At 39.9% G+C, this 25725-nt stretch overlaps 1 protein-coding gene across 3 annotated transcripts in view; it reads left to right on the top strand.

Moving 5' to 3' along the window:
- ARHGEF12 (Rho guanine nucleotide exchange factor 12) overlaps positions 1-24679 on the top strand; it is a 78047-nt gene extending 53368 nt beyond the window's left edge. For 2 of the 3 annotated variants that reach the window (XM_085316837.1, XM_085316836.1), the window contains 21 exons: positions 770-875; positions 1112-1324; positions 1777-1906; positions 2218-2253; positions 2877-3031; positions 3739-3885; positions 4678-4763; positions 5914-6039; positions 6850-6964; positions 9615-9715; positions 9969-10046; positions 11655-11730; positions 12137-12304; positions 12862-12949; positions 13927-14016; positions 14168-14241; positions 14548-14775; positions 16584-17069; positions 18710-19023; positions 19602-19674; positions 20273-24679. In XM_085316837.1, coding sequence (XP_085172963.1) covers positions 770-875; positions 1112-1324; positions 1777-1906; positions 2218-2253; positions 2877-3031; positions 3739-3885; positions 4678-4763; positions 5914-6039; positions 6850-6964; positions 9615-9715; positions 9969-10046; positions 11655-11730; positions 12137-12304; positions 12862-12949; positions 13927-14016; positions 14168-14241; positions 14548-14775; positions 16584-17069; positions 18710-19023; positions 19602-19674; positions 20273-20283 — 2901 coding nt within the window. In that variant the 3' untranslated portion in view covers positions 20284-24679. Of the gene's footprint in view, positions 1-769; positions 876-1111; positions 1325-1776; positions 1907-2217; positions 2254-2876; positions 3032-3738; positions 3886-4677; positions 4764-5913; positions 6040-6849; positions 6965-9614; positions 9716-9968; positions 10047-11654; positions 11731-12136; positions 12305-12861; positions 12950-13926; positions 14017-14167; positions 14242-14547; positions 14776-16583; positions 17070-18709; positions 19024-19601; positions 19675-20272 lie in introns of those variants that run through there. The other variant, XM_085316838.1, reaches the window with a different exon arrangement.
- Positions 24680-25725: the final 1046 nt, after the last annotated feature.

The following is a 25725-nucleotide window of genomic DNA, read 5'->3' as shown; positions in this document are numbered from 1 at the left end:
TAGATCTTGTTTAGGCTAATCAAACTATTGGCCTCTCTGGTTTTCTTCCCAAGAAACTTGGCCAAAAATTCATGCTTCATAATGAAAGAAAACCACTCTCTCTGCTGCCCACGGTGCCCCAGTTATATAATGAATTCTTTCACCAACTCTAGATCTTTGTGAGTGTGTTCGGTCTTATCCCAAAGCATGTGGGTGTATATGGTCACAGTAACTACTTAGGTTGATCAGTGTTCCAGCTTCCTTTGAAATGTAAAGGCTGTCATGAAGAGTCCTGTGCTGATAGTGTGAAAAGGTTAGATGAAGCATTAGCATCTCTTCCAAGGTGGTATGATAAATTGTGGTTCTTTTTCCCAGATTAGAGGCTGTATTCTTGTGGAGTTTTGGAGTCACAAGATATTTGCCCTTACGGAAACAAGGTGCTGCCGGTCACTTAAATTAGTCTCTTGCCCTAGGAAAGGGTGATTTCTAGTTCCTGCTGAGTTGGAAACTGGGATGTGTGTTTTTTTGCTTTTTACAGATGCATCTCTTAAGATGCTCTGGCTCCCTACTGCCAATCTTCTTGTACACCACTTATAATTTGCCTATATGCTGCCTTCATCTCTTTCCTTCCAGGATGCTGAACCCTGAATTAGATGACCTGATACAAAAACAAGCTTCTCATATCAAATTGCTGCAATTCTGAAGAGTTAGACAATATCTCAGAAAATAACTGAATCTGACCAAATGAGTTAACTGTTTGCTTATTTTTGTTGTTGTATATTAACTGCAGCAGAGTATCAAGAAAGAGAAAGAAGGAGAGGAAAAAGGCAAGAGAAGAGGCTTCCCTAATATTCTGGGACCACCAAGGAGACCGAGTCGACACGATAGTAGTGCAAGTATGTCAGACAATAAAATACWTGTTCCCTGACTACTAGTCTGAAAGCAAGCTGAGGTCTCTGCTGTCCTTTAAAAATCCATGTTACGAAGGTTCAGTAAGATCTTTGGTTCTTAAAACGTGTTTTTAAAAACAGACGAGCCTAATTGATTAGCTGTCCATGAGATGCTTCCTTTCTTGATTGCTGGAAACAGGTAAAAGCTCTTTCACTGGTATAACAGCTCTGTCTTTGTTTAGTTGGCAGAGCCATGGAAATGCAGAAGCAACGTCATCCAAAGCACTTATCTACAGCCTCTTCTGTTAGCCCTGAGCCACCAGATTCTGGCAAGATGCGCCAGAGTGGGTCCTCCACTGATGGACAAGATGCAGTATACCTGCCTGCCAACCCAATGTCTCCTTTGGCGACCGGTCCCTTTCCCTCTCCAGAGGGAAGCAAGGACAGTGAAGCAGGTAGGAAGATATTAGCGAAGGGGGATGATTTAAGTACTGTGTTGCAGACAGGATATATGAAGTGCACTTCTGGTCCAGGAAACTTAACAAATTAGGAGATGTTTTCCTTCTGTTAGTTATGATCTTGTTGGTGTTTAGTCATCTTTTCTCACTTAGTCTCTGGTTCAAATCAGGAAATCCTATTATGGCCAGAAATTGTTTTCCAGTTGCCTCTATCACAGTGGCTTTGGATCATCTTGCAGAAGAAAACAGCTTGTGAGTTTCAGGGCTCATTTGTCTGCTCCTGTAAGCAGAAGACTGTCACCTGGAAAAATTTCTCATGGAGAGTTTTCTAACCAAGGCAGGAGTTYAGTTCCTGCACTCTGAATTGAGAAGAGGCTGTGAATCAGAAGTTCTCTAATATACTCCAATTTTGTACAGTTTTTGACAGTTGTTACTCCTTCTCTTTTTAGGCTTGAAGCAGACTGTAGAAGCTCTACCTTCTAGCGATTGTGTGGATGGCACACCCCGCACACCTAATAATACTTTTGAATTCCCATCTCCCTTGGAAAACTTGCAGGAGGAGGAGGGAGAATCTGAGAGGTAACTGCGGGTGTCCTGGTTGCCTGAGCCTCAGAAGAGGGTGGATATGACAAAGGCCACTGAAGCCAAGCCTATAAAACTGCTAGTGGCACAATTTGTATTAAACATTGTTAGCAGAAGAAGGAAATGGTCATTTGTGTCTGATACTATGATAGTACTAGAAAGCTGTCTGTAGATGAGAAGCCTAGGCTTGACGSATGGACCCAACATTTCAATTAGAAGGTTCTTTAATCTGGAGTTCTGCTGAATGTCTGAGAGGGGTAAAATTCTTGTGTAAGTATTCTTATAATAACTCCTTTCTTTCTTCATAGAATGGTTGACATGGGAACACCAAAGACTTTTCGCAAGTGAGTATGCTTATAACTGCTTGAACTTCACTGAATCTGTTGAGATTTTAATCATGTTTAAAGTAGAGTGCAGTGATGTTCATTGTTCTGAACCACTACAATCACCTAGGTGATCTCTGCTGTCCTTAAATAACATGTATATGAAATGAGACACTGGATTCAGATATAGGACAGGTAGATCTAATCATATGCAGATAAGCCCTTTGATCTATGCTTGAAATCCCATCAGTACACACAACAATCAGTGTAATGGATGGATTGGGGAATAGAGATCCCTACTTTTCTTTCCCAAGTCTGCCTGTTGCTAATCACTCTGCATCTGCAGAGAGACAGAGGGAAGGAATTGTCGCTGCCCTTTCACTGACTTGGTATTTGGCCTTAACCAAATTACTTTATCAGTATCATTAAAAGTAGGGTTATGAAAATACTGCATGAATAGGTGTTAATTAAYTCTTGGTCATTCTGTAAAGGGCAAAATTATAAAACATGCCAGTAGCTTCAGACAGCTATCAACCTCTTGGGAGAGCATGTTCATGATGAATCCGGAGAGGTTCTCTTCTCTCTTCCTTATGTCCATGCCAAAAATGGGTGGCGTCTGACTTTTTTTTTTTTTTTTTTTTTAGGATGGACAGTGTGGGTTTTGCAGATGTACAAAGTGAAGATGAGCTGTATGATTTTGATGTGGACATGGACCCTCCCAACTGGCAACAACTTGTGAGCCGGGAAGTGTTGATGGGGCTGAAACCCTATGAAATCAAGCGCCAAGAAGTGATTAATGGTGAGACGAGATGTTTTCCTTAGCTCATGAAACACAAAGTTCATGCTCTGTCATTTGGAGCTCTGAAGTTCTTGAAATTTAAAGCTAGGTCTKTCTTCATTGATGCTGCCCAAAGTAGGAGCCAGCTGTTTTCAGTTTGCAGAGTTTGGGTATGTAAAGTTTGTATTCTCCACTGAGAAGTATCCTGATACAAGACTGATCTCGTCCCTAGATTGGAAGTACGCAGAATTACGTGGTTTGACACTGAAAAGCCAATTTTGTGATATCATGTCCTATAAAAGGAGACAAGAAACACTGTCTGGATTGCTGGAAAGTGCGTGATCTTGAATGCACTTGAATGCACACAGCTACTACCAAACGTTGTCTTTAAAACTTCATCATAATTTCAGCTCTTCAATTTTGCAGAGCACTGTATGTGGCTATGTGAGCTGCTAAGAGATCGCTGTTTATTAGGGCAAAATTACGATTCATGAATGAATTGGCTTCCCTGTCCTTTCAAACAGRGAGGTATAGCAGAGCATGGCTTCATTCCTGAGCAAACCAGAACATGGATCAGCAAGGTCCAGCAGTGTWGATGAGGAATATTTTTATAAGTCCGTGCTTCTGACTTCTGTGTCAAAGTTTGGTCCATGCTGATTTGGATTTGGACCCACATTGCCACATCTATTCAAGTCAGTAGTTGTAATCCTGTCTTCCCCTCTCTTCAGAATTGTTTTACACAGAGAGAGCTCATGTCCGCACACTGAAGGTTCTGCATAATGTCTTCTACCAGCGTGTCACCCGGGAAGGGATCCTGAACTCCAGTGACAAACGAAAAATCTTTTCAAATCTGGAAGATATCCTTGGGCTTCATGGTAAGGGCAGCTGAGATACCTTTCAGCTTTGCAGTCTCAGCAGAAATTGCAGGTACAGATATCTKGGGGTGGGGGAAAAATGCAGGTGACCCTGAGGTTGCCAAGAGAGGCAACCTTGTATGACGCTTCAGATGGAAAAAGAACATTTATAGATACTCTTCTTTTTGCATAAACTGATATATGAAGATACTTTATTAAAAAATGACTGTGTCCAGTGTTTTGGATACTTGTTTTTACTTATTCATGTTCCCAGACTCTTGGTGCTGATTCATACTTTGATGAAAAAAAAGAAGAGCGATGCTTTGATTAATGGTATTCAGAGGGCAGCATTCAAAAAGTTACAACTGCTGTTGAAGAGAATATGAAAATGTCTTAGAAAATTGATGTCTTGCAGGTGGTTTTGAAGGCAGCCCTTCTTAATGTTTAGAGAAAGGATTATTCAGAATCAGAATTTCAGCTCTGCCATTGAGTAATCAGCTGTATAATTTYAGGCAGGTGTCTAGAAGTATGTTACATTGTCTCTGCCTTTTTAAAAGGTCAGTGATATCGAGCTTCTGAAAAAAATAAAGCTGGAGATGTTCTTGGGGTCATCTGAAGACAGGCAAAACAGAAGTGCAAAAGCGATATATAACATTTTCTTAAAAGTTCTGTTACATCTGTCACAAATTACTGCAAATCTAGTGTCTCCTAGAAAAGTTCTTCTTTTAAAGAACATGCTGAACTTCAAGCAAATAATTTAGACATAATAAGRTTTCTTTTGTTTCTTTCTTCTTTTTCTTTCCTTTCTTTAAGTTGCATTGAATGATCAAATGAAATCTGTCCGAAAAAGGAACGAGACTTCTGTTATTGGCCAGATTGGGGAAGACTTGCTTTCCTGGGTAAACTGATTATTTTTTGCTTTATTATTCTTGAAAATACATTTCCTAAAATGATAAATAGAGCCAGAGATTAACTAAGATATAATTCCCAGCTAATAGGAACTGAATATCTAACAGTCATCATTTCTGTGATGACATAGAGCTAGACACAGAGGTTTGAAGCAAAGCAGGAAGAACTCAGCATAGGATTTTCATACCTCAAACTCTTTCAGATTTCCCCTGCATATTATGAAAAAGCAAGAAATACCTTGTGCATTCATTTTTCCCTTTGCAGCTTTTYTAACATATTTGGAGAAAAGGCCTGAAATATAAGCAAGCTGGACATTACAAGCCAATAGTTGTATGTCCCTGAATAGTGTTCTGGCTAAGTGGCTGAAGCAAAACCAGGATCTCACTTCAGAAAGTGATTATTTTCTGGAATTACTAGACTGTTTCACAGACTGGGTACTAAGAATGGGAAGAGGCTTGCAGTTGCAGTAACAGATTAGCCATCTGTCATCTGCTGCACACTTCTCAGTCCTACTCTTGGCTATCATTTTTCCTAGCCATGTTTCTGTAAGGCTTTTATTTAGGAAACAAGATCAYAGAATCACAGAATGGTGARGCTGGAAGGGACCTGTGGAGATCATCTAGTCCAACCCTCATGTTATGCTRTGTTCTGATGTTTAGACAGGGGTGTCCCTGCGAAACAACAAAAACTTTGGTCATGACTGTGCTGATCAGTAGTCTGGTAGATAATCCCATGTCATTCATCCAAGTGCAGTTTYTTCTGCTCTCCATATGGCTGACCAGGGTGACATGGCACTGTATTCTTTCTGAATGAGCAGYGTGTTTAAGACCTTGCAATATTTTTGTTATTAGTGTTGATAGGAAAGGCATTTTGAAAAGGGTTGGATATGATAGGGGCAGAGAGAGATCTGGAGAGTCTTGAGGTGTGAAGGGGTTTCTCAGTAGAATGAGGAGAGGAAATCTTTAAAAACAGGATGTTTAAAATGTTYTCTTTCATGTAAATGAGTTCTCATGTTTTGCCAAAGCGATTTCTTTCTTCCCTTTTGAGACTAGTGYTGCTGTGTGGCTGTATGTCTGTTCACACTGGCACATGCTGAACTTCCCTGTGTCTAAATTTGACTTTCTTGGCTTTCTGACACAGTTTAGTGGACCAGCAGAAGAGAAGCTGAAACATGCAACTGCCACTTTCTGCAGTAACCAGCCCTTTGCTCTAGAGGTCATCAAGTCACGTCAGAAGAAGGACTCTCGCTTCCAGACATTTGTGCAGGTGAATTTTATGCAAGGGTATGAACTGCTTGAGGATGTGGCTTATAGCCARTGTAGGATAATGAAGGGCTACAGACAAAATTATCATAATTAATGAGATTATGTGTAATGCTGCCTTCAGATTGGGATCAATTCCAGTGCTGTATTTATCTCTGCTAATCACTTCTGGTTGAGAAGCCTTTAATTCTGAGAAATGCAGGATGTCCTGATAGAATGCAGGAAAGCAGATGCTGTCCCAGGCAGGAGATCACATCTTGTTTGAGGTGGCTGTTTTCCAAGGGAAATGAATTCTTCTGTGGGGAAAACTGCTTGCAGTACTACAATTTTATTGCATGCCACAGGCAAAAGACAGATGTGGCACACCTATTCCGCCCACCAGAAGAGTGGCTGAATATGTGTGGCACTTGGAGAGGAGTACATTATCTTCATTACCACAGGCTGGGAAGAACTCTGGTAATACAAGGATTGAGGTTATTTTGAAAAATGTACCGTAGTTTTGCCATAGCGTGAGATACTAAACTGATGTCTTGCCTTTATGGCAGTGACTGAGATTGATTGGAGATGGTACGAGGCCTCCATGAAGTAATGAGGGAAGGAAGCTGCTGCTTTTGTGATGAGCCTTTCCTATATATAATTGCAAATGGAGAGGGGATGTGTTGTCTGAATGATAAATCTTGGCATTTCTTGTCTTGTATTTAATTACCGGAAAGTGAAGTAACAGACTTTTRTATGATGAATAGATGTTACACGTTCAGGTAATTATAGTCTTAATAAAAATGACAAATGCAGTTATTGTGCTGATTAATTTTAGGATGCTGAGAGTAATCCGCTGTGTCGACGGTTGCAGTTGAAGGATATCATTCCCACTGAGATGCAGAGGTTGACTAAGTACCCCCTTCTGCTGGATAATATTGCTAAGTACACAGGTAGAGTATTTCTGCTGGTAGCCAGCGCATGCATTTCCACAGAGTTTTTAAGCAAATGTGATTTCAAAACATATATGTTGAAGGACAGCTCAATTTTATAGGTCACTATTTGTTTTTGTTGTGACCCCACTGCTGCCTTCTTCACAGGAGGACAGCTGAAAATGGGTTATTTTAATAGAAGAAATATATCCAGTCATTTTTCTTAAGGGGAAAAAAAAGTTGAAATTCAATTTGAAATAGGTAAATGACAGTCTGCATTGGGTTATAGTAAATGTAGAGTGCAATATAATCATTTAAAAGTAGTTTTTTAAAAAAATGAGTCAGCATTGCTCTAATTTTGTAGATAAAACAAACCATTCTGCTTGTGAAAGTTACTGATGAAGCAACTTGATTTGCTATTTGTTTGCTCCTTCAAAGGAGGAAAACAGAAATTTGATTGCCTCTTCTCCACCCTCCATTTCCTAGCCTGTTTCTTCATTATCCAATGACTGTTGTTATTTTTTTTATAAACTGAAGTCAAGAAGATATTTTCTTTGCACTCTTAATTTCTGATTGTATGCAAGCACATGACAGTACATGACAGAATGAGGTATTTGTAAGGATTTTTGAACTTGCCATGTGGTTTAAGGCCAAGGTTTGTCTAGCCAAGTCTCTAGCAGTAGCTAAAAGTATATTTGAAAGAAGAGGAAACAGAGAAAAAGAKCAAGTATAGAGTAACTTTTCCTTACTGTATGTTCTGAAAACCCAAGTTTAGGAACTTACTAAGGGGCAAGTTGCATTTGGATTATTGTTTTTAATAGTCAGTAGTGTGCCTATTATTTCTAGATTTGTCTTGGTATATTTAACTTCTTTCTAAAATCTTCAAGTATGAAATAATTGGAAAGAATTCAGTCACTAGGGATAATATTTTATTTGTTTCAGTAAATTAGTTTTCAGTAATAAACATACTCTGATTAAAAAATATATATATTTCAACACATTAAGGTGGCTAGATGGAACATTTAAGAAAGCACATTTAAGTGAATTTGAATTTCCAGGTAAATGCCTTTGAGAGAGGGGGGAAAATGTAAGGCCTTCCAACAACAGAAATCCCTAATTGTTCACTAGTAACATAAAAGTGAAAATGAAGAATCTGGATAAAAGCCTGTTGAGTTATACTATTGTTAAACAAGCACGGATAGACATAGCATATATTTGTGAGCATTGAAGGGAAAAAAGGAAGTATTATAGAATCTAAGCAAAAATCGTGTAGTGTTAAGGCTTATGGGCACAGCAATGTGTTTCTTTAAGAAAGAACAAAAAGCTGATAATTTAGAATGAATTGATTTTCTTAAGGTCAAGGTTTCCTAGGTGTATCGATTGAGTGGGGTTGTTTTGGTATGCTTTTTAATCAATCCTTGCTAGTGAACTCTTGGATTGCTTGTTCAAGATTCCCAATCTCTGGGAAGAATGCACGATTACAGTACAATTTCACCTACTCCACAAAATGATGATTCAAAAAAGCTTAATATTGTAAAACTTTAATGTTGTCAATATAATGTTAACTAAGAATGTGAGATAGTTTGAATTTGTAAAGAAGTACTATACTACACAATAGAGGCCAAAAGTGTATTGATGTAGCCGTTCTTGAAGGTTTTCATGTTCCTCTGAAGGATGAAATTTAGCTAAGATGTGTTGTACTGAAAGATATTTCCAGGGTAACAGGCAAGAGCATGATTAATAATCTGACAACATGCCTTTTCAGGTTTACTAGCAGATATGTGCTGTGGTGAAATCTCATTATTCTTGCAAAATATACTACGTTTTCAAGTTTGCTCTATTCATAATTAAGAAAGCATGTGATACTGCACTATTCTTGATGTACTTGTTTGTTTGTCTGTTAGCTAGATTCATAACATGTCTTGTGTAAGTGAGAATTGATGGGATTCACTTGTGTCTGTCTCTGTATGGTTATGTGGCATTGGCTGGGAAGGTAACTCTTGTTTGCCCTTGCAGTAGCGGGAGATTGTTTTTTATTTWAAAAAAAATGACTGTATGTATGCTGTCAGAGATTTTATTGCAGAGATATCAAATGCAGSATATCTGAATGGAAAAATGTATAATGTATTTTTGGACATATTTCTTCAGCTGTTTCTCTCTTCCAAAAAAGAAGAAAAAAAAGGATTCAAAGAAACTAAGACAGAAATGAGTAGTAAGTTGCAAAGTCAGCCACTCAAAAAAGATGTGCACAAGGATTCATCTTGGTGGACTAGCTGGCTGTGTGTCATTTTAAATTATTTACACTGATACTCTCTTGGTATCAGTGTGAAGTCTTAGTAAAATTTTAAGATTTTTTGGAATACTTCTTGGATGCAGGTTTGTGGAGCGAGTAATACTTTGGAGAGTTGTCACAAGCCCCTGTGAAAAGCAATAGTTACAAGTGCTTTCTGTGCTGTACGGTCATCATCTGAGGCTTGTGTCTTCTGCAGTGCAGACTGAATTCTCTCCCATCCTAAATCTCATTTCCCTTTGAAATGTCATGCTTTTTTGATAGGTTATTCTGCAAACATAAGTTCCTTTTCTCAGATTTAAGGTCAGCAGACTGTACTAGATTTCTGGCTCTTTCATCTTTCATTGGAGAGTGTTTTTACAGTTTCTTGCTGTCTTGCAGAACTGCCTGAAGAGAAGGAGAAAGTGAAGAAAGCAGCAGATCATTGTCGTCAAGTCCTTAACCACGTGAACCAGGCTGTTAAAGAATCTGAAAACAAGCAGGTAGGAGGAGAATGAAGTGTGCATCGGGGCTGGGAAGAAGACAGATGAAGGGAAACAACCTGTTGAAAACACCTGCAATCTCTGTACTTGTGACTTGTACGCTTGTTGTGATTAAGGGTGCTTTGTGGCGTCATTGTTCCTATGAGAGCAGGAATCTGAGGTGTTTGAACATGTGGAAGTACTCATGACTGCCTGCACTTTGGCTCTAGYGAGTTGCACTAATTGGCGACCAACTTCATTACCTCTTTTCCAGCATTTGGAAGATTATCAGCGTCGTCTTGACCTGTCCTACTTGAAGCAGTCTGAGGATCCCATGATGGATGAGTTCAGGGTGAGTGATGGTCTTGAAGTGATTGCTATGTGAATCGTGTTTGCAACCATGTAGCTAAGTTTATGACTCTTCCTACTACAAATTCAGAYGTACAGCCAAATGGTCCTTGGAGAGAAATGGTGCTTCTATACAGAAGTTGAACAAAATGATTGGGTTTGGAAATCTGAGTCATGGTGTCTTCCTGTAAGTCTCTATGGATGTAGCAACTTCATTCTGCAAATAGAAGTGCTGATGGAGCTTCTAAGTTCCACGAGCCAAATCTTAACAAACTGTGAGCTATTGCACTTCTGTATCATATCAAAGATAGCTGGTGGATGGTGAATTGTCTTATGGATGTTTCTCACTTGATCACTTAGTTGTGCTGTCGGAACAGAGAAGGCCTCAGAGAGCTGTGAAGTGTAGAAATGCAAATAACTTTGAAAGAAGAACTTGTATGCAGGTTGATTTATGTAGAAGATCCACAGGTATAACCAGGTAGAAATTCAAGTCCAGTGTTAGAGTGCTGTGTTTCATGGCCCCTGTAAATTCTTCCAGTTGCATTAGTGAAGCTGGTTACTTGCCATAGGCTGCTGTTAATTGGAATGGACAAAAACACATCTTTGGGACAGGACCAACTTGATAAAAGTTCCGTATTTCAAGTGGATTGTAAGCACCGATAGGTACTTGCAACTAGAAATAAATCTTTTTTYCCCCTTTTTTTGGTTTTCCTTTCTTTCATGAATGTCCAAATAGATAACTTCCACACAAAGACTCTCATTCTATTCTGCCCCTTTTTCTCATGTTGGGATACTTGATTTCCACTTTCTCCTCAATATCAGGATTTTATTTTCTTCATTTTGACTACTGCCTATGCCTATATCTTAAGTTCAATGTAATTTATTTATCACTCCTCTCTCTTCTCTAAGGTCACTGTGTATCCAAAGAAATTTTTATATGAAGACTTTGCTATAAAACTATATCATGTAGTCTTCCACAAATAAACTTGCAAGCATTTAGTCAGGAAATGAAGAACTTACTGGCAGTTATAAAATCTTGCTGTCATTGATTTTAGACTTTGAGACTTGGAAGGAATGACTTGTGAAAACTGTCACTTCCACTTGCCTGCAGATCTAAATGTCACGAGCAGGGAAATGATTGAAGAATCCATTGACATTATAAAGTCCATCAGATCACTGGAATGATTTGTATATCAATATGTCATTTGTCGGCATGCTTGACTTGCAAATCAAATGCTGAAGCATTAACTGGTTGTAATACTGGAACTACAAACTTAATATGAAGAGATATTGGAAAAACTTCTCCTAGAAATTAGGCAACGTTAATGCCTTAGGAACTTGATGTAAAAGGAAAATTTTTTACTCCCTCACCCTCAGCATGTGCATGAGAGCAGATGAGTGAGGCAGAGTGAYAACAAACCCACTCAGAAGTTTTGTTGTACAAGTGTACTCCACTCCTGTTCCATGTTACTTTTTCCAGACTGGATTTAGCTGCTAGTCTCCAAATTGGAGTGCCAATCCGTATCCTTCCCTCTGAAGTTCCAGTGCTTTCCTATTACTTGCCTCAATAGAAGTTTCACARTGCTACTTTTTTTCCTTCCCCTACTGACAGAACTTGGATCTAACTAAGAGAAAAATGCTTCATGAAGGACCTCTAACTTGGAAGGTTAATCGTGACAAAACTATTGGTGAGTCTTGTCCTGTCTAGAATTGGGTTTGTGTGTGTTTGCTGAGAAGGARGGGGAGAGAGAAGGCGTATCTGCAGTTTCCAATTATGATTCCTGCTGCTGCCTCTAATAATGCCTATGTGTTTCTCAGAGTTGATGAAATTATTCTTGTCAATTCTGAAATGTGCTGGAGTATCATTAAGGCCATGCAGGGACACAGCAGTCAGTCATGAGATGATCCAATCCCATCTGTAGCTCTCTGCTGTAGTTTTGATGAGGAAGATTTGCAAGCCTTGCCTAGAATGGCATAGCACTGATTACTGCCTCTGCATGAGTAATCGAAAATGCAGCCTCTTTCTTTCTGCAAGGATGTGATAGAAAACCATGAATCTTTAACTCATTCTGGGTTTGTTTACACTCTGTCCAGATCTCTACACTCTGCTTCTGGAGGACATTCTGGTGCTGTTGCAGAAACAAGATGATAAACTGGTACTGAAGTGTCACAGCAAAATCTTGGCATCCACAGCTGATAGCAAGCACACCTTCAGTCCTATCATCAAATTGAACACTGTTCTGGTTCGTCAAGTGGCAACAGGTCAGTRTAACYGATGGGGAAAACTAAAGAGGAAGCTGCAAAKGACGATTTAATAACTTTAGGAAAGRTGCTTTTGTCTAAAATTCTAGAATAGRACATGGAAAAACACGTTGCCTTAACTCTTGCTTCTCCAGCATCTTGCTTTGTGATGCTGAATGAGCTGTTAAATGTTTCTGTATCAGTTAYCTCCTTATAAAAACAGGTAATAGCATCCTTTTAGCTATGATCTGAGTTTTAAATAGGCTTATAAGTTAAGGTACTCTGACCTTATTAGATGAAAGGTACAGTAGAAATGAAAATTGTTAGGAGGGAAAAGAGAGGAAATAAATCTGTTTCAAAGTAGTCTGAAGAGTAACAGCTCTTTTCTTTTAGGACTAATAGACAAATTTAATGGATAGGGAAACAATTATATTTGTATATTGTAGCATTGGAGAGGTATTTCACAAACTCTTCTATCATTGCTTCTGGTTGGGATTATGCCTGGTTTCTATGAATTTTCAGAAAACTGTACAATACAAGGCATCTAATTAAATTCTTTCCTCCCTGCATTGCTTCAGATAACAAAGCTTTTTTCGTCATCTCCATGTCAGAAAATGGTGCTCATATTTATGAACTGGTGGCACAGACTGTTTCAGAAAAGAATGTGTGAGTAATTGGTTCAGCTCCATCTGCTGTTTGATTTGTTGTACTTGAGAGAACTTTTAMATCTACTTGCCTGTGGTATTGTGCAGGTATCCATGAATTACTTCTGTAAGCTCAGGGGAGAACCTAGTTATATTGGCCAAGGTGGGAAGTACCAAAGGCGTAGTCTCTCATCACTTTCAGAAAGTTTGTATACTTGTGTTTTAGTGAGAATGTGTGTATGTATACACACATAAACACACACTCTATGGTACTTATATAGTACRTGTAGTATGTGTGTATACACAGTATAGTATGTGTATAGTGTGCGTGTGTGTATAAATAAATATATATATACATGTATACATACATATATATATATAAAAAAAACCTGAAAGGTACTTTTTACCTTTGTGATTTGGTGTTATGTAACCGAGTACCTGATAAGTCAGTGAAATCATCCAACATCTTCATGCTGAAAGAGGTAGACTTCGGGACTTTGATACTGGTATCATAAGCACCCTGTGCATGAATTTCAAACCCTGGATAAACTGTTCTTCCTCTTTGGTACAAATGCTTTTGTTCTGAAGTATAAGCAGGGCATAGACTAGTTTGTATGATATGTATCAACTGTTTTAGAGCATCATATATGAAACTGTTCGGTAATATGCAAGAAATGTTACTTAATGCTTTCTTATATATTTGTGTATAAAATAAGTGCCTCATCTGACAGCTCTTGCTAAGGTCCCATCATTCATTTCTTTATGCTAAAGACTGACTATCTAGTAAGGTGAGTGTTACGCTGTAGCACTTAACTTGTGGCTGCAAGATACTACTGAGACATTGACAGTAATAGATTTTAAAAAATTAGAYGTTTCTGTTGATAAGAAAAGCAGTTAAGAAAGGCACTAATTTTATAAGCTGAATTTAGAAAGCGTTCAATGCAGCAGTGTCATTATACTTCACATCTTGCATGTTTTTATTTGTTCTCTCTACTGTAGATGGCAGGACCTTATAGCTCAGATGGCAGGGACCGTAAAAGTGGAGACTACCAGAAGAGTCATCCCATTACCACAGTCAGGACCTGGCGAGTAAGTGACAGTAGCTGGGGGAGGAAGGATTGGTTTTCTTTTTCCAGTAACCCCTCTTYTGCTCAGAGATTGTCAGCCAAAGTGCTGACTCTCATGCAGCAATTCAGATGCGCGTGACTAAATGAATGTGTTCATTCTTTGCTCCTCGCAGAGAAGAGCGTGAAGAAGAGGAGCAGCAGAAGCTCAAAGAGCAGCATGACATTCCTGCTAGTCTGCAAAGTCCAGGTACAGGAGCAGTAGATTTGCTACAAGGCACGTTTGCAAATGTGCCAAGCCATATTCCTTTTTCTAGAGGATCTTCTGGTGGCATTGATGTTTTTCTGGAAAGGAAAGACTTCTTTACAAGTCCTGTAAGGAAGTAAACTCAAACTCAACCTGTTTGAAATATCCCTCTTTTTTTTCTTTTTTCTTTTTTTTTCTTTATTTTTTTTTAGTGTTTTCAGAGGTGTCCATGTGAAGCAGAAATTTCTGCAGTTTCACGTCATAGTTGAAATAGTTGTTTAACATGAGTGTATGTTTTCTATTTACAAGATAAAGATTTGGGCCTTGAATCTCCCTTGATACTGAACGCTCAGTCGTCTTCACCCATCATGTCTGAAAAGTCCAAAGTAGAAAGTCTTCTTGTGACAGAAAGACAGTTTGATAAAGTGCATCAGACAGACCTGTCACTTAAAGATTCTTCTGCATGCTATGAAGACACGACCACCAATTCACCTTCAGTATCTGAAGGGCAATGGGCACTGGATGCATTAAGGAACTGTAAGTATCTGTGGGCAGTATCTGGTGGGGTGTGATTTGGRTATGGGAATTCTTAGATTAACCATCTGAATCAATGAGGTAATATAATACCTCATGTCCCTTTTAGTTAAAATTCATGTGTCTCTGTCCTGCAGATCACAGTAGAGCAAAATAAAATGAATCTAACATGGAGGAATTCTTAAGTTCTAAATTCATATATTGGTGCTTTCGTTAGCTTTAGGTGGTCACGTGATTGTTTTGTTACGGTTTTCCTATGTATAAAGTGAAGGTAATAATGAATTGTAACCTATTGTCCATGAAATACTTTGGTGCCAAAATGTCATAGCAGAGTTTTGCACAGGGTTGTGAAGTATCATTGCTAGTCAGCAGTATTTTAAAAGATAACACAGCCTGTGGACTTCTTTTCACAACACTGGGCAAGTAATGCAGGAGAAATTGCATGAGTTTTTGAACATGAATTCACATTGTTTTTTTGCAAAATTGGCAAAAGAGACTGGATGTTTTGCAAACTTGACAAACATTTAGGTYCAGATTTACTAAGGGTTTGAGAGATAGTTGGGTCTAAGTAGCTCAACACTTGAGTGAGTAGGAAAGGAATTTCCCTGATAGACATTATTCCATGAAATTGGTTTTTAGAAAAATTCTGRTTGCTTCCTATATTCTCTGGTATCAGCCATTTTTTAGAGGGAGAATACAGGTGTGTGTAACCTGCTTGGTCATATCCAGCACTGCRATTCCTTTTGTCCCTAAACATATAACCTCTTAAAGTTTGAACAAATTCGTTAATGCTGATACCTCTCCCTGGCAGCTCTGAAATGGAGGTGAACGTTCTGAATTGTACTTGAAGTGAATAGTCCTTATTGCTGTTCTGTAGGTTCCYTGCTTTTGCTAAAATGCAGAGCATTTGTATTCTTGGCCTAAATTCTCTCTAATCTTTACAAGAAGTGACAGTTTTCAACAACCTAATAGTTTACCTCGAGTCTTCTAATCCATTCTGAGTTTCTCTTCTGACAGGATTCAAGTTCCTTTTCCAATTTTGAATGCTGTACAAGTGCTCTTAATACTTGTTCTCAGAGACCAATGATAAGAGAATCCTAGTCTGTGGGCTGTATAAAGTTAGTATCAGTGACCTAACATCTCATGACTTAAAAAAGCAGCTATCAGCAAAATGTGAGTGGGCCTCTCGCGTTTTGACAAGAGAACTCATAGCTTTTCTGGGGTATTAAATGAGCATTATATGGTGAGAAYGAACAGTGTTCTTAGGGTCTTGGCTTTTTCTTGTCTTTGTTTTGAACGATGTGACCTTATTCTAAAGTGATTTGTTAAGATAATTTGAGAGCTAAAGGAATGTGGATTGAAGTTCAAATAAGTGTAAATTTATATGAACTTTCWGGGAAAATGTATTTTTTTGATCTGTCATTTCAAAGTTTAATTAATGAAATAGTCTTAATGTGCTTGTTTCTCAGGTGGRAATCCCCTATTAATGCCGTAATTTTTAGTCCATTTGGGATGGAGAGTGCTGTCACTCACTTGCGGATAATTTTAGTAGAATACCTGATCTGCCTTCCACTTAGCAAGATGGGACATGTACTGCTSTGGGTTGTCCTCACTTGCAAAGTGAAACAGGGAATAAAGCGTTGGTACACGGATGCAGACTTTATTTCTTTTTACCCCTGTCTTTCCTGACGGGAGCAATGAGAGGACTGGCTGCTATGAGGTCTCTCTTTTTGAAAGAGCAGCCCTTAGTTTAGTCAGTGTTAGAGGGGCTGCAGTCTATGAAGCCTTGTGAATATTATCTCTATTTGCAGTGGACTTGCTGAAGCAGCTGTTGGTGCAGCAGTTTGGCTTTTCTGAGAAGAGGGGCCTTGAAGACCGGCAGCACTTTCCCAGGTTTAGGACTGTATCCCAAGAAGCCCAAACTGAGAGTGGAAGTGAGCTTGGACTACAGCACTCTGACAATGACAAATGTCCCCAGCCTGGAGCAGACCGGATGTTTCCGAGAACTGGCGCTAGTGAATCCACGGCTAGTTACGGCCTCCGGACTTCAGCTGAATCATCAGCTTCAGAGGATGCCATGCAGCTCATAGCGAGAGACCCCAGATCAAGTAGTAACTTAGCAATAGACCACATAAGTATGAATCTGGAGATCTCAACCACAGAGCTGGAAGGGATGGGCGCTGATGAAAGCGGGGAACATTTTTTTGATGCTCGAGAAGCTCACAGTGATGAAAATCCATCTGAAAGTGAACTAATGGAAAGGAAGGAGGAAGAGGATGTGCGGCTACGGATCTCAGGTAAGCATGTTTCATTCACTCGTTGAAAGACAGTTTGTCCTGATTGGATACTGGAGACTTGAGTTCAATATTAAATAGAAGATACTTGAAGAAAATCATGATATGTTTTCCTGGTGAAGCCTCTTTGCTGGTATGGTACAGGACATTGAAAATTAATTCTCTAGTCTTTGGAAGTTATTTTAGCCCTGAATAGGGCTGTACAAATACATACCTGATGAATATTCTATTTTATAACAATAGAAGTTGAAATACCATGTGGTTAATACACTGTGAGAAACCGTGAGAGGTATGGATGCAGCGCAAGCTCTTGATTGCTGTTCCTGCTGGACCACGTTATCTCTAAGCTAACTATTGGTACCTGTGGGGATAGCACTGCCTTAGTCTGTGCACACAGACCTCTCTCCCCCCGCAATGTCTTAGGCTATTTTGTAGTTACTATATTGGTTTCTTCTGGTTAAGCTTTGAAAAACAAAACTCACAGTTTAGCTTTGTATTGTAATTGTGCCCTGTCACCTCACACCCAGTCTGAAGTTCTTAAAAACTTATTTGTACTATTACTGTTACATACGCTATATTTGATGGTTACCTCTGCAGCATCTTAAAGCATATTTCTTCCAGCCATCAAGATGATTTTAGAGCTGTTAACTCAGCAGAAAGCTAGCTCTAAGACAGCAACTGTAAGCACTTTCATGGGGCTTTGCACACTGTGTTTGCAGAGTCCTTTGATTCCAATAAGCCAAAGTGGTGACAGTGCACTAAATTTAACACACAGGTTGCTCACGTGAATGTTATAGTGGAAGTAGCTAGTAGTAGGTAGATTTCTGTATGACTATTAGTCTTGAAATAACTTATCTGTAAGTAGGCTTTTATTTAAAAATTGGATTTTGTCAACATGAATTAGCCAATTTCTGACTGTCTGAATCCAACTCTATATTGAAGATAATTTTGCTTTATCTGAATTACTATGACATTTGAAAATACTAAAATTCAGCCAACATCTTGAAGCATCTTAATCTACTTGGCACCTCTTACACTGTTTACTGCCTTAACTGACATTAGATTGGCCAGTTTTAGTTAATGCTGCTTCCACATGCTAGCTTTAGTCTAATACTGTAGAGAAATCATTTATAACAATTCTGTTGCTAGGTGCAGGTTGTGAAAACATTTTTGTTTATAACTGCTTTATAACATATCATTAGCAAACTGTATTTGGTAGCTAACCCATCTAAAAGCAGCCTCAGTACCATAAGTGGTAAATGGAACTTTTAAATCTAGCAGTCTGATTTGTTGGGTACCATTTAATATAAGCAGAAGGTTTTCAGACATTGTGATACGAACACCAAGTTTGGAAGAACAAAAGGAAAGGTGATTAGTTCATCTAATCAGGTAATTCTCAAACTGCAGTCCAGAAACCATCTATGATCTCTGAAGCCCAATTCAGAACCAGGCTAGTCTGGTCTAAAATAATCACTATTCTATGTAGTATTCACAAATGCTTTTTTGTATCCATTTTAAAATGTCTCAAGAGATGGGTCTTTCGCCACTTATCTTTCTTAGAGTCTGCTTAAACTGTCTGCAGTTCAGTGGTTCTTGGTTATTATTGAACTGGAGATGCTAGTAAAAATCTGTTCTCTTAACAGGAAATTATTTGATCCTTGATGGATATGGAACAGTGCAGGAGAGCTCCACAGATGAGGAGGTATCGTCTCTAGTTCTCCAGTGCACTACAGGTGGCCGCAGCTCTTTGGACTCTGCACAGAGGCAGCCAGTTTCCCCACGAGACACCCAGTCGGATGGAGGAAGCTCTCCGTTTGGGGAGGAGATGATGGCCTCACGCTGGGGGGGAATCGAAGAGTCCTGCTCAGTTGTGGGAAGCCCTCATTTCTCTATAAAGTCACGTATGCAGATGATGCAGTATATTCAGAAGATAGAGAATGACCTTGAAAAATTAAAGGTATAGTATGCTTCTCTGCAATCTTTTGGATTTTCGTGTTGATTAGGCTTTGTTTTAGAAAAGAGCTTGGAAGTAATTTTGGGGGGGAAGAAAGTTAACTGCAAGAGGACTCCTTCCCTGTTGTTAATGAAGGCAGTCATTCTTTTTCACTCTTTGACTCTTACCTGTCAAAGTGTTTGAAGCGGCAACTTGCTGCCGTTTCACTTGCATTAAGTTCTGGGTCAGAAGAAGCAAGTAGCTGTGTGTAGATAGGGGTACGAGGTATATATATTACTTTGATACCAGTTTAGAGGTTCAGGCTTTTCCTGTGGGATAGGACAAGCTGATGCAAATCTGCAACAGTAGAGTTTTGRAAGGACCACTGACCTAAGGAAAATAAATAACTGACATAAAAAAGCTTATTAAATACGTTGCATGTTGCTGCTAATGTCAAATGGAAGTGCTAATTTGCAGCAGTAATGAGATTTGTAAATGCATTGTTTCCAAAATGATTTTTTGCATGTGTTGGAGATTCCCTTTCCATCGAAGCCTTCTTTCTTTCTTTCTTTCTTTCTTTTATTTATTTATTTTTATTTTAGGAGGTTGAGGAAGACTATACCATTCTCCGTCGCCAAGGGCTGGCTGGATCAGCCTCCACAGGAGAGCATTCACGTATGCAACAGACCTTTGCTCATTGAATCTCTATAAATTGATAGCATATACCACATTGGCTTCAGGCATTAACCAGAGAGCACAAAGCCAATTATTAATGTTTCACAAGAAAAAGGTTTTAGCTACTTCAGCAGCTCCCACAGGGCTGTGGCCATGTTGATTCCAAGAAAGGTCAGTGGAACCCATTGAGACACATGTGGAGGAGCTTGTTCCTTCCTCTGAAAAAGCTGTTTGTAAGCTGAGAAACCCCTGCCTGCTAAAGCCCTACATCTCAGGATGTACAATTTATCTTTCAAAGAAGACCAGATCGACTTAGAGTCCCAAAGGCAGATTGTTGAATGTGGAAAATGATTCCAGTCTGTCTTCTCCTCCTCTGCGATATTTCTGACACTGTGTGAAATGGTTGCATAGGTCCCTTTAAACTGGYCTTGAGCATCCTTGAGATGTAATTTATAGAATTAACAACAGAGATCTTCAGGTTGAATGTGTATGCCATCCCTCACGCCATGCTTTGTCAGTTAGTACACTGTGTTCAGAAATGTTAACCATTTGTCTCAATGTACCTCCCTCTCTTACCATCCTTTTTTTGCTCTTTCAGATAAAAGTTAGTCACGTTTCCAGAAGTGACTGAAGGTTGGATGAAGAGTGTCGGGACCCAGCACCCCCTGTCTTCCATGTGGACTCTGAGACATGAGGGTTTTGTCTGTGGACCACCAAGTGTGAACTGTACTCTAACAAAATGGGCATGGGGTGCTTTTCCTGTGGGGCATCTGTACTATCTTGTCAGTGCGGGAGTCTCTTCTATTCTACTCCTCCTCTCCTTGTTACCAGAAATTCATTTTTGATGCAGAACAGAAAAACCAAACCAAATGTACAGAGCTTTGGGTGTAGGATATAAAAATGTATTTAGACATTTAAAAAAAATCAGTGTATTTATTTGACTTCATTCCGTGTATCAAAAGCACATTTTAATTTTTTAATTTGCCTTTCTTGTTTTATTTTAATTGGGTAGTGGCAGTTCTAGCCCTCTGCATATGGTACACTCTGCCTCCGACTGTTCCTGAGCAGGTCAGGTCTGAGGGAGAGGGTGTGTCTGTGTGCATGYGTGTCTTTATTTCACTGGACTGGACTGTGCACTCCCTGCTGGCAATCAAACTGCCATGTGAAGAGCTACTTATGAAGGTGTTAAGATGACTTGTGGCTGGAACTATCTGTATTCAACAGTTGCATGGGAACTGCTCATGTCATCATATGTGTAACAAGAATTTTTCCATGCACTAAATCTCCAGGCACTTGAGATGGGCAAACTTTTTTTCTCCTCTCCCATTAGCAGTCTCCTTTGTTGACATGCAGGATCAGACTGGGAGAGGAGAAAGATGGGTTTAATTTTTTTTTCTTRACTTTGTTGGCTTTGATCATTGTCTCCTTTGTAAAATGATAAAAAAAAAAAAAATACTTGGACCTGCAGCACTTTTGTAACTTTTCTCTGGATCAAAAAGACAAAAATGCAAACCCAGAAGTGTTTCAAAGATGTGGGGCAGATGGGTGTCTGTCCCTGATTCACTACTGAATGAATAAGGGCTGCCATTTGAGTTAGCCACAGGTACTGCTGATTATAGGGCCAGTAAATTTTAGTACCTGAAGGTATGTCTTGCTGAGGGCTTGGGGTATTTCTTTTTCTTTTCTTTTTTTTTCCTTCTCTTGCCTCTCTTGCCTCTCTCTCTCTTTTTTTTTTTTCTTTAAACACTTATTTGTGCCAATGTGTTCTTACTGAAATGGAGATGTACAAAGCAAAGAAGGCTGAAATAGCTCTCCAGTACTTCCTTAAGCCGATTCTAATGGGTTTTGCTGTTGGAATTCCTTCCAGTCTGGGAATAAGATGGTAGATGTCAGGCTGCCAGAAGAGCTCACACTGGACAGCCTAGGGTGRTTGTGTTTCTGCTCTGAAGTTGGTCCTAGCGCAGGTACTTGCTGCTTGRAACAGGGTGATTCAAGCTGTCCTTAGTGTCACAGACACCTTGAATAAGAACGCTAGTGGAAATTGTGTAAGGCAGTCTTTTGCACCGTGTTTCCTAGTTTTAAACTACTTAACCCAAACTGAACAGTGTGCCAGACCTGTAAATCCCATTAGCATGTTAGAACTGTTACAGCGTGGTTTGTATTACAGTGTGGATCATGAAGTGCTGAGAATCCATCTTCGGTCAGCATAAAGATCGTACTCCCTGCTCCATTAACACAAACGTGTTTTCTCTAGCTACTGGCAGAGAATCAGATCTGTCCTTTTTCTACTCATGTGTGGCAAGAAGCAGTTCTTGCTCTTCCTGTTAGAAAAATGCAAGGGATATGTTTGTATAAATATTGACACAGGTTGAGCAGAGGTGATTTTGGGCCTGGTATGAAAGTTGGAGCCATGGGCCTTTATGGAGCAGGGAGGAGTTTCTCTTGCATTAAGAGCCAATTGCACAAAGTACAGTTTTTCACCAGCAGGAGCTTTACACTGCCAACACAAGCCAAAGTGTTCTCTTCCAAGCTGGCAGGAGCTTCCTCTTCCTCATGACCCACTAAGGCCTGTCCTGTTGCACCTGCATGAATATACTGTCAGTATTAGCCAAGTGCTTCCATTTTCCACAGGTGGGATCTCCCGTCCACCTTCAGCCATATGATTTCTTTCGTTTTAATTACCCAGATTTCCTCTAAGAAGCCCCAAAACTAAAATGCTGCCTTATGCTGCTTTTACCTGATCCTGCCAGAAARAGACCTGGGCTGTAGCCAGATCTGGTGTTTAATGCCCTTTTGCACTCACAGAAAAGGACACCACACCTCCCTTGGTCATGCCAAAGCATGATGTCTGTCTGGGACTACACACTCCAGAAACAGGAGCAGTTGCTATGGCTGTAGCTGTCTAAAAGCTTTCTAGCAGTTTCCATGGTTGATTGAAAATCTCCATTGGACTGTACTAAATGGAGAGTRATTAGTGTGGGTTTTCGAGGGTATGCTGAAATACCAGCAAAGACAGAAGCTGTGAAGGCCCAGTTGCTTAGTGCTCATTCCTTGTGATTGAGGGCCAAGTGCCTGGTTCTTTGGTTTTCTCTGCCTTGTGTTAATTCTTGAGGTCATGGTGAGCAGCATCTTGCACAAGAAGTGTGCRACTGGCTTGGCGGGCCATGGGGGACAATCTGGACATGCTACTTCCAACCCTTCCACCTTCGTGTAAGGATTTTGGAGCATCATCCACCACTATGTTGCTTCCTCTCTTTAGGTGTAGCACCAGTGAAAAAGCTGGGAAGGCTTTATGTTCCCGTGTCATCTGCCCCTTACATTTCTGCCTCTGGAGCCACTAAAGTGGAGGATTTTACCTGCCATCCCCTAATGCTACCCTGGACATAGTGCAGTAGGAGGTGAGGTACAGTTCTGTCCCTGTCACCTCTCAAAATRTGTAATGGGAAACATCTTTGCTTTCTCATGCTAGTGGTGATGGCAGAGAAACCTTCAGGATGGATGAAATACCACCAGTGAAGGAGACTGCAGAGAGCTTTTGGGCATGTCAGAGAAGGAGCCGGTTTTATGGGAAATATAAAATGGCACACTATGCTCTGTCCTGTTTGGATTTTGTTTCAATTAGCCTTCTCATGCTATGTTGATCATTCTCACAAATAGGGCATTAGTTCTCTCTAGAAAAATGATGCTGGGGCCAGGGGTCCTTATCCTCTGAGTGCAGTAGCCTGAACTAATCGGGGATTCCTTTTTGCTCCCAGCACATGTACTGGATGGTAGATCTCAGGCCATGCCTTGCTGTGTGGAAGGAGCTGAAACTCAAACGCACTTTTCAGGATTCTCACCTCTTGTTTCCATTCAAGTCATGAGATTAACTTTCTTTAAATTCCAGTTTCCAGTATAAGGGAGTATTTTAATTTGTCCCTGACTGGTGATTGTACATTCCGTTATTCAGACTGGACAGCAGAGCAGGACACYGATCTCCGGTTTGTTTGTCCCGGCTTCCTCCTCCCTCCCCCAGTGTTTTTTTTCCAAAATAAATGCCCAAGGGTTTCTTATTTTGGGAGCAAGGAYGTATTATAACAGCCATTCCTCTATATTCTTCTGAGCAGTGCTTTCTCCTGTGCTGTTACGGGGATTTATTCGTGGCCCGGAAGGAGGAGGGCTGGGTGCTTGTGGAAAGGGGAATTTCCTTTGCCTGTAGAAGAGCAGAAAAGCAAAGGGCAAAGCAGTGTGTCATCGCTGTGATTCCTTGCTCGTGCCTTGTCTGCAGGGAGTGGAGATTCCTTTAACATCCTGGAGCAGAGATCAGAACGAAGGACGGGGAATGTAAACCTGAAGAGCTAAGAAGTCTGGATAGTTTTGGTTAGCTTTTAGACAGCACTATGCCTATTTACGTTGTTCTCGTGAAACACAGATATTCTGATTTGCAGATGCTGTCCCTGTTATTAGAAGAGGAGTCTGTTGTCTCTGCAGGTGACCCTTGGTTATAATCTCAGTGCTTGATGGTATCTGGTATTTTGTTCCTCTGTTYCCCAAAGAAATCCCTTATTTCCCTCTCCCTCCCCCAAAAGGTGCCAACTGACAAGCAGATGAACTGCAAAAGGGATACTGCAGCCAAAACACTGCTGTTTTATTTTGAATTAAGTCTTTTGGAGCTCTCTTCATACTAAAATATTTTATTTTCTTTGTACAACATACAATCATGTACTCTTAACAGAGATTTACTTTAAAGAGAAGAAAAAAATCTGGAAGTATTCTTTAAAAAAAAATACACAAAAATCTTTATTAATAATCCTGTATTTTTACTGATCATGTTTGAATGTCTAAAAAGACTTTATTGTTCTAATTATCCAGATGTATGTTTGTAAAATAGCTCTTTTATGACTTAGCTGATAAGGTTGTATGTTTCTGGAATTAAATATTGGTCACTTAAAAAATCTGTTTCAGGATCTGGGAAATAGAAAATTTAAGCGTTTCAGATATCATTAAATAAGCTTAAAGGAAACAAGTTTTGTCTGCTGGGTTTTTTTKGGGGGGCTGCTTTGTTTTAATTGCCTACAGCAAGTCTTTCCCCTCCTGCTGTGCTGTTTCCCGCTTGGGAAGGTCCTGCGGAAGGAAATGTTCAGGGCCGAGCGGATAAATAACTTGTGCTGTAGCTGATGAGTTCGCTCTAGCCATCCTTACCTTCGCCTGCTCCTAACCTCCCGCGCAAACACAGGGCAAACAAATCGGTGTTGCCAGGCTCGGCAGCCTCCCTGCTTCGGGAGGGTCCTCCCCGCTTCTTCCGCGAGTGTGTCTCGCTTTGCAGGTCTTCTCCAAATGTCTGGGCCCAAGATCATCGTTTTAAAAAAGAAAGACATCCATAGAAAAGAAACCTGCTGCGTCTCAAGAAATTATGATGTGTAAGGTGCTGTGTCCAGACCTGCAGAGATGCTAGTGCCTTAACTGACTTTCTGCTGCTTACAGTGAGTTAGTGAGTATCTAGTCTTTTTCTGAAGTCACGTGTGCTTCCTTGAAGTATTAAACCCAGTTCCAGCTCAGTAAGTAATCAATGTTTCTGTCACATACTTGACCTGTACTTTTTTGCTTCAACGTGCCAGTGTGATCTTACAGCAGTCTTACTTAAGGGATATCATCTAAGAAGAGAGTGTTTTTCTGTGGTGTGTAATACAATGTGTACCATGCTAAGCCAGGGCAAAAGAAAGTCTGGGAAAAAACTAACTGCCCACTACAGCAGAACAGTGCTTGTTTGGGAAGAGAGTTGCCTTTTAAACCATGGTGGCGTTTAGTTCCTTCCAATATGCCGTCTTTATTGTCCAGGGAAGAACAGCTCCGTGCGTTCCTGTTGGCGTTGAGCAGTAAGAACGAATCGATTCAAAAGACCTAGCTACAAGAAAACAAGTCTGCCGCTTGATCTTATTTTGCAGATGGTACTTCAGGAGGTTTCCTGTGGTAAGTGACCTCTTAGTTGATGTGTTTTGCACAGCTTATATTGCACCTGTGGCTATTCTGATGGTTTTTTGAAATAGTTAGGAATGACTTGTACGTGGCATT

This window comes from Rhea americana, unplaced genomic scaffold (assembly GCF_003343005.1).
Source record: "Rhea americana isolate MKP2758 unplaced genomic scaffold, rheAme1 scaffold_48, whole genome shotgun sequence".
In the NCBI taxonomy this organism is placed as follows: domain Eukaryota; kingdom Metazoa; phylum Chordata; class Aves; order Rheiformes; family Rheidae; genus Rhea; species Rhea americana.
This window is presented reverse-complemented; position numbering and strand designations above follow the sequence as displayed.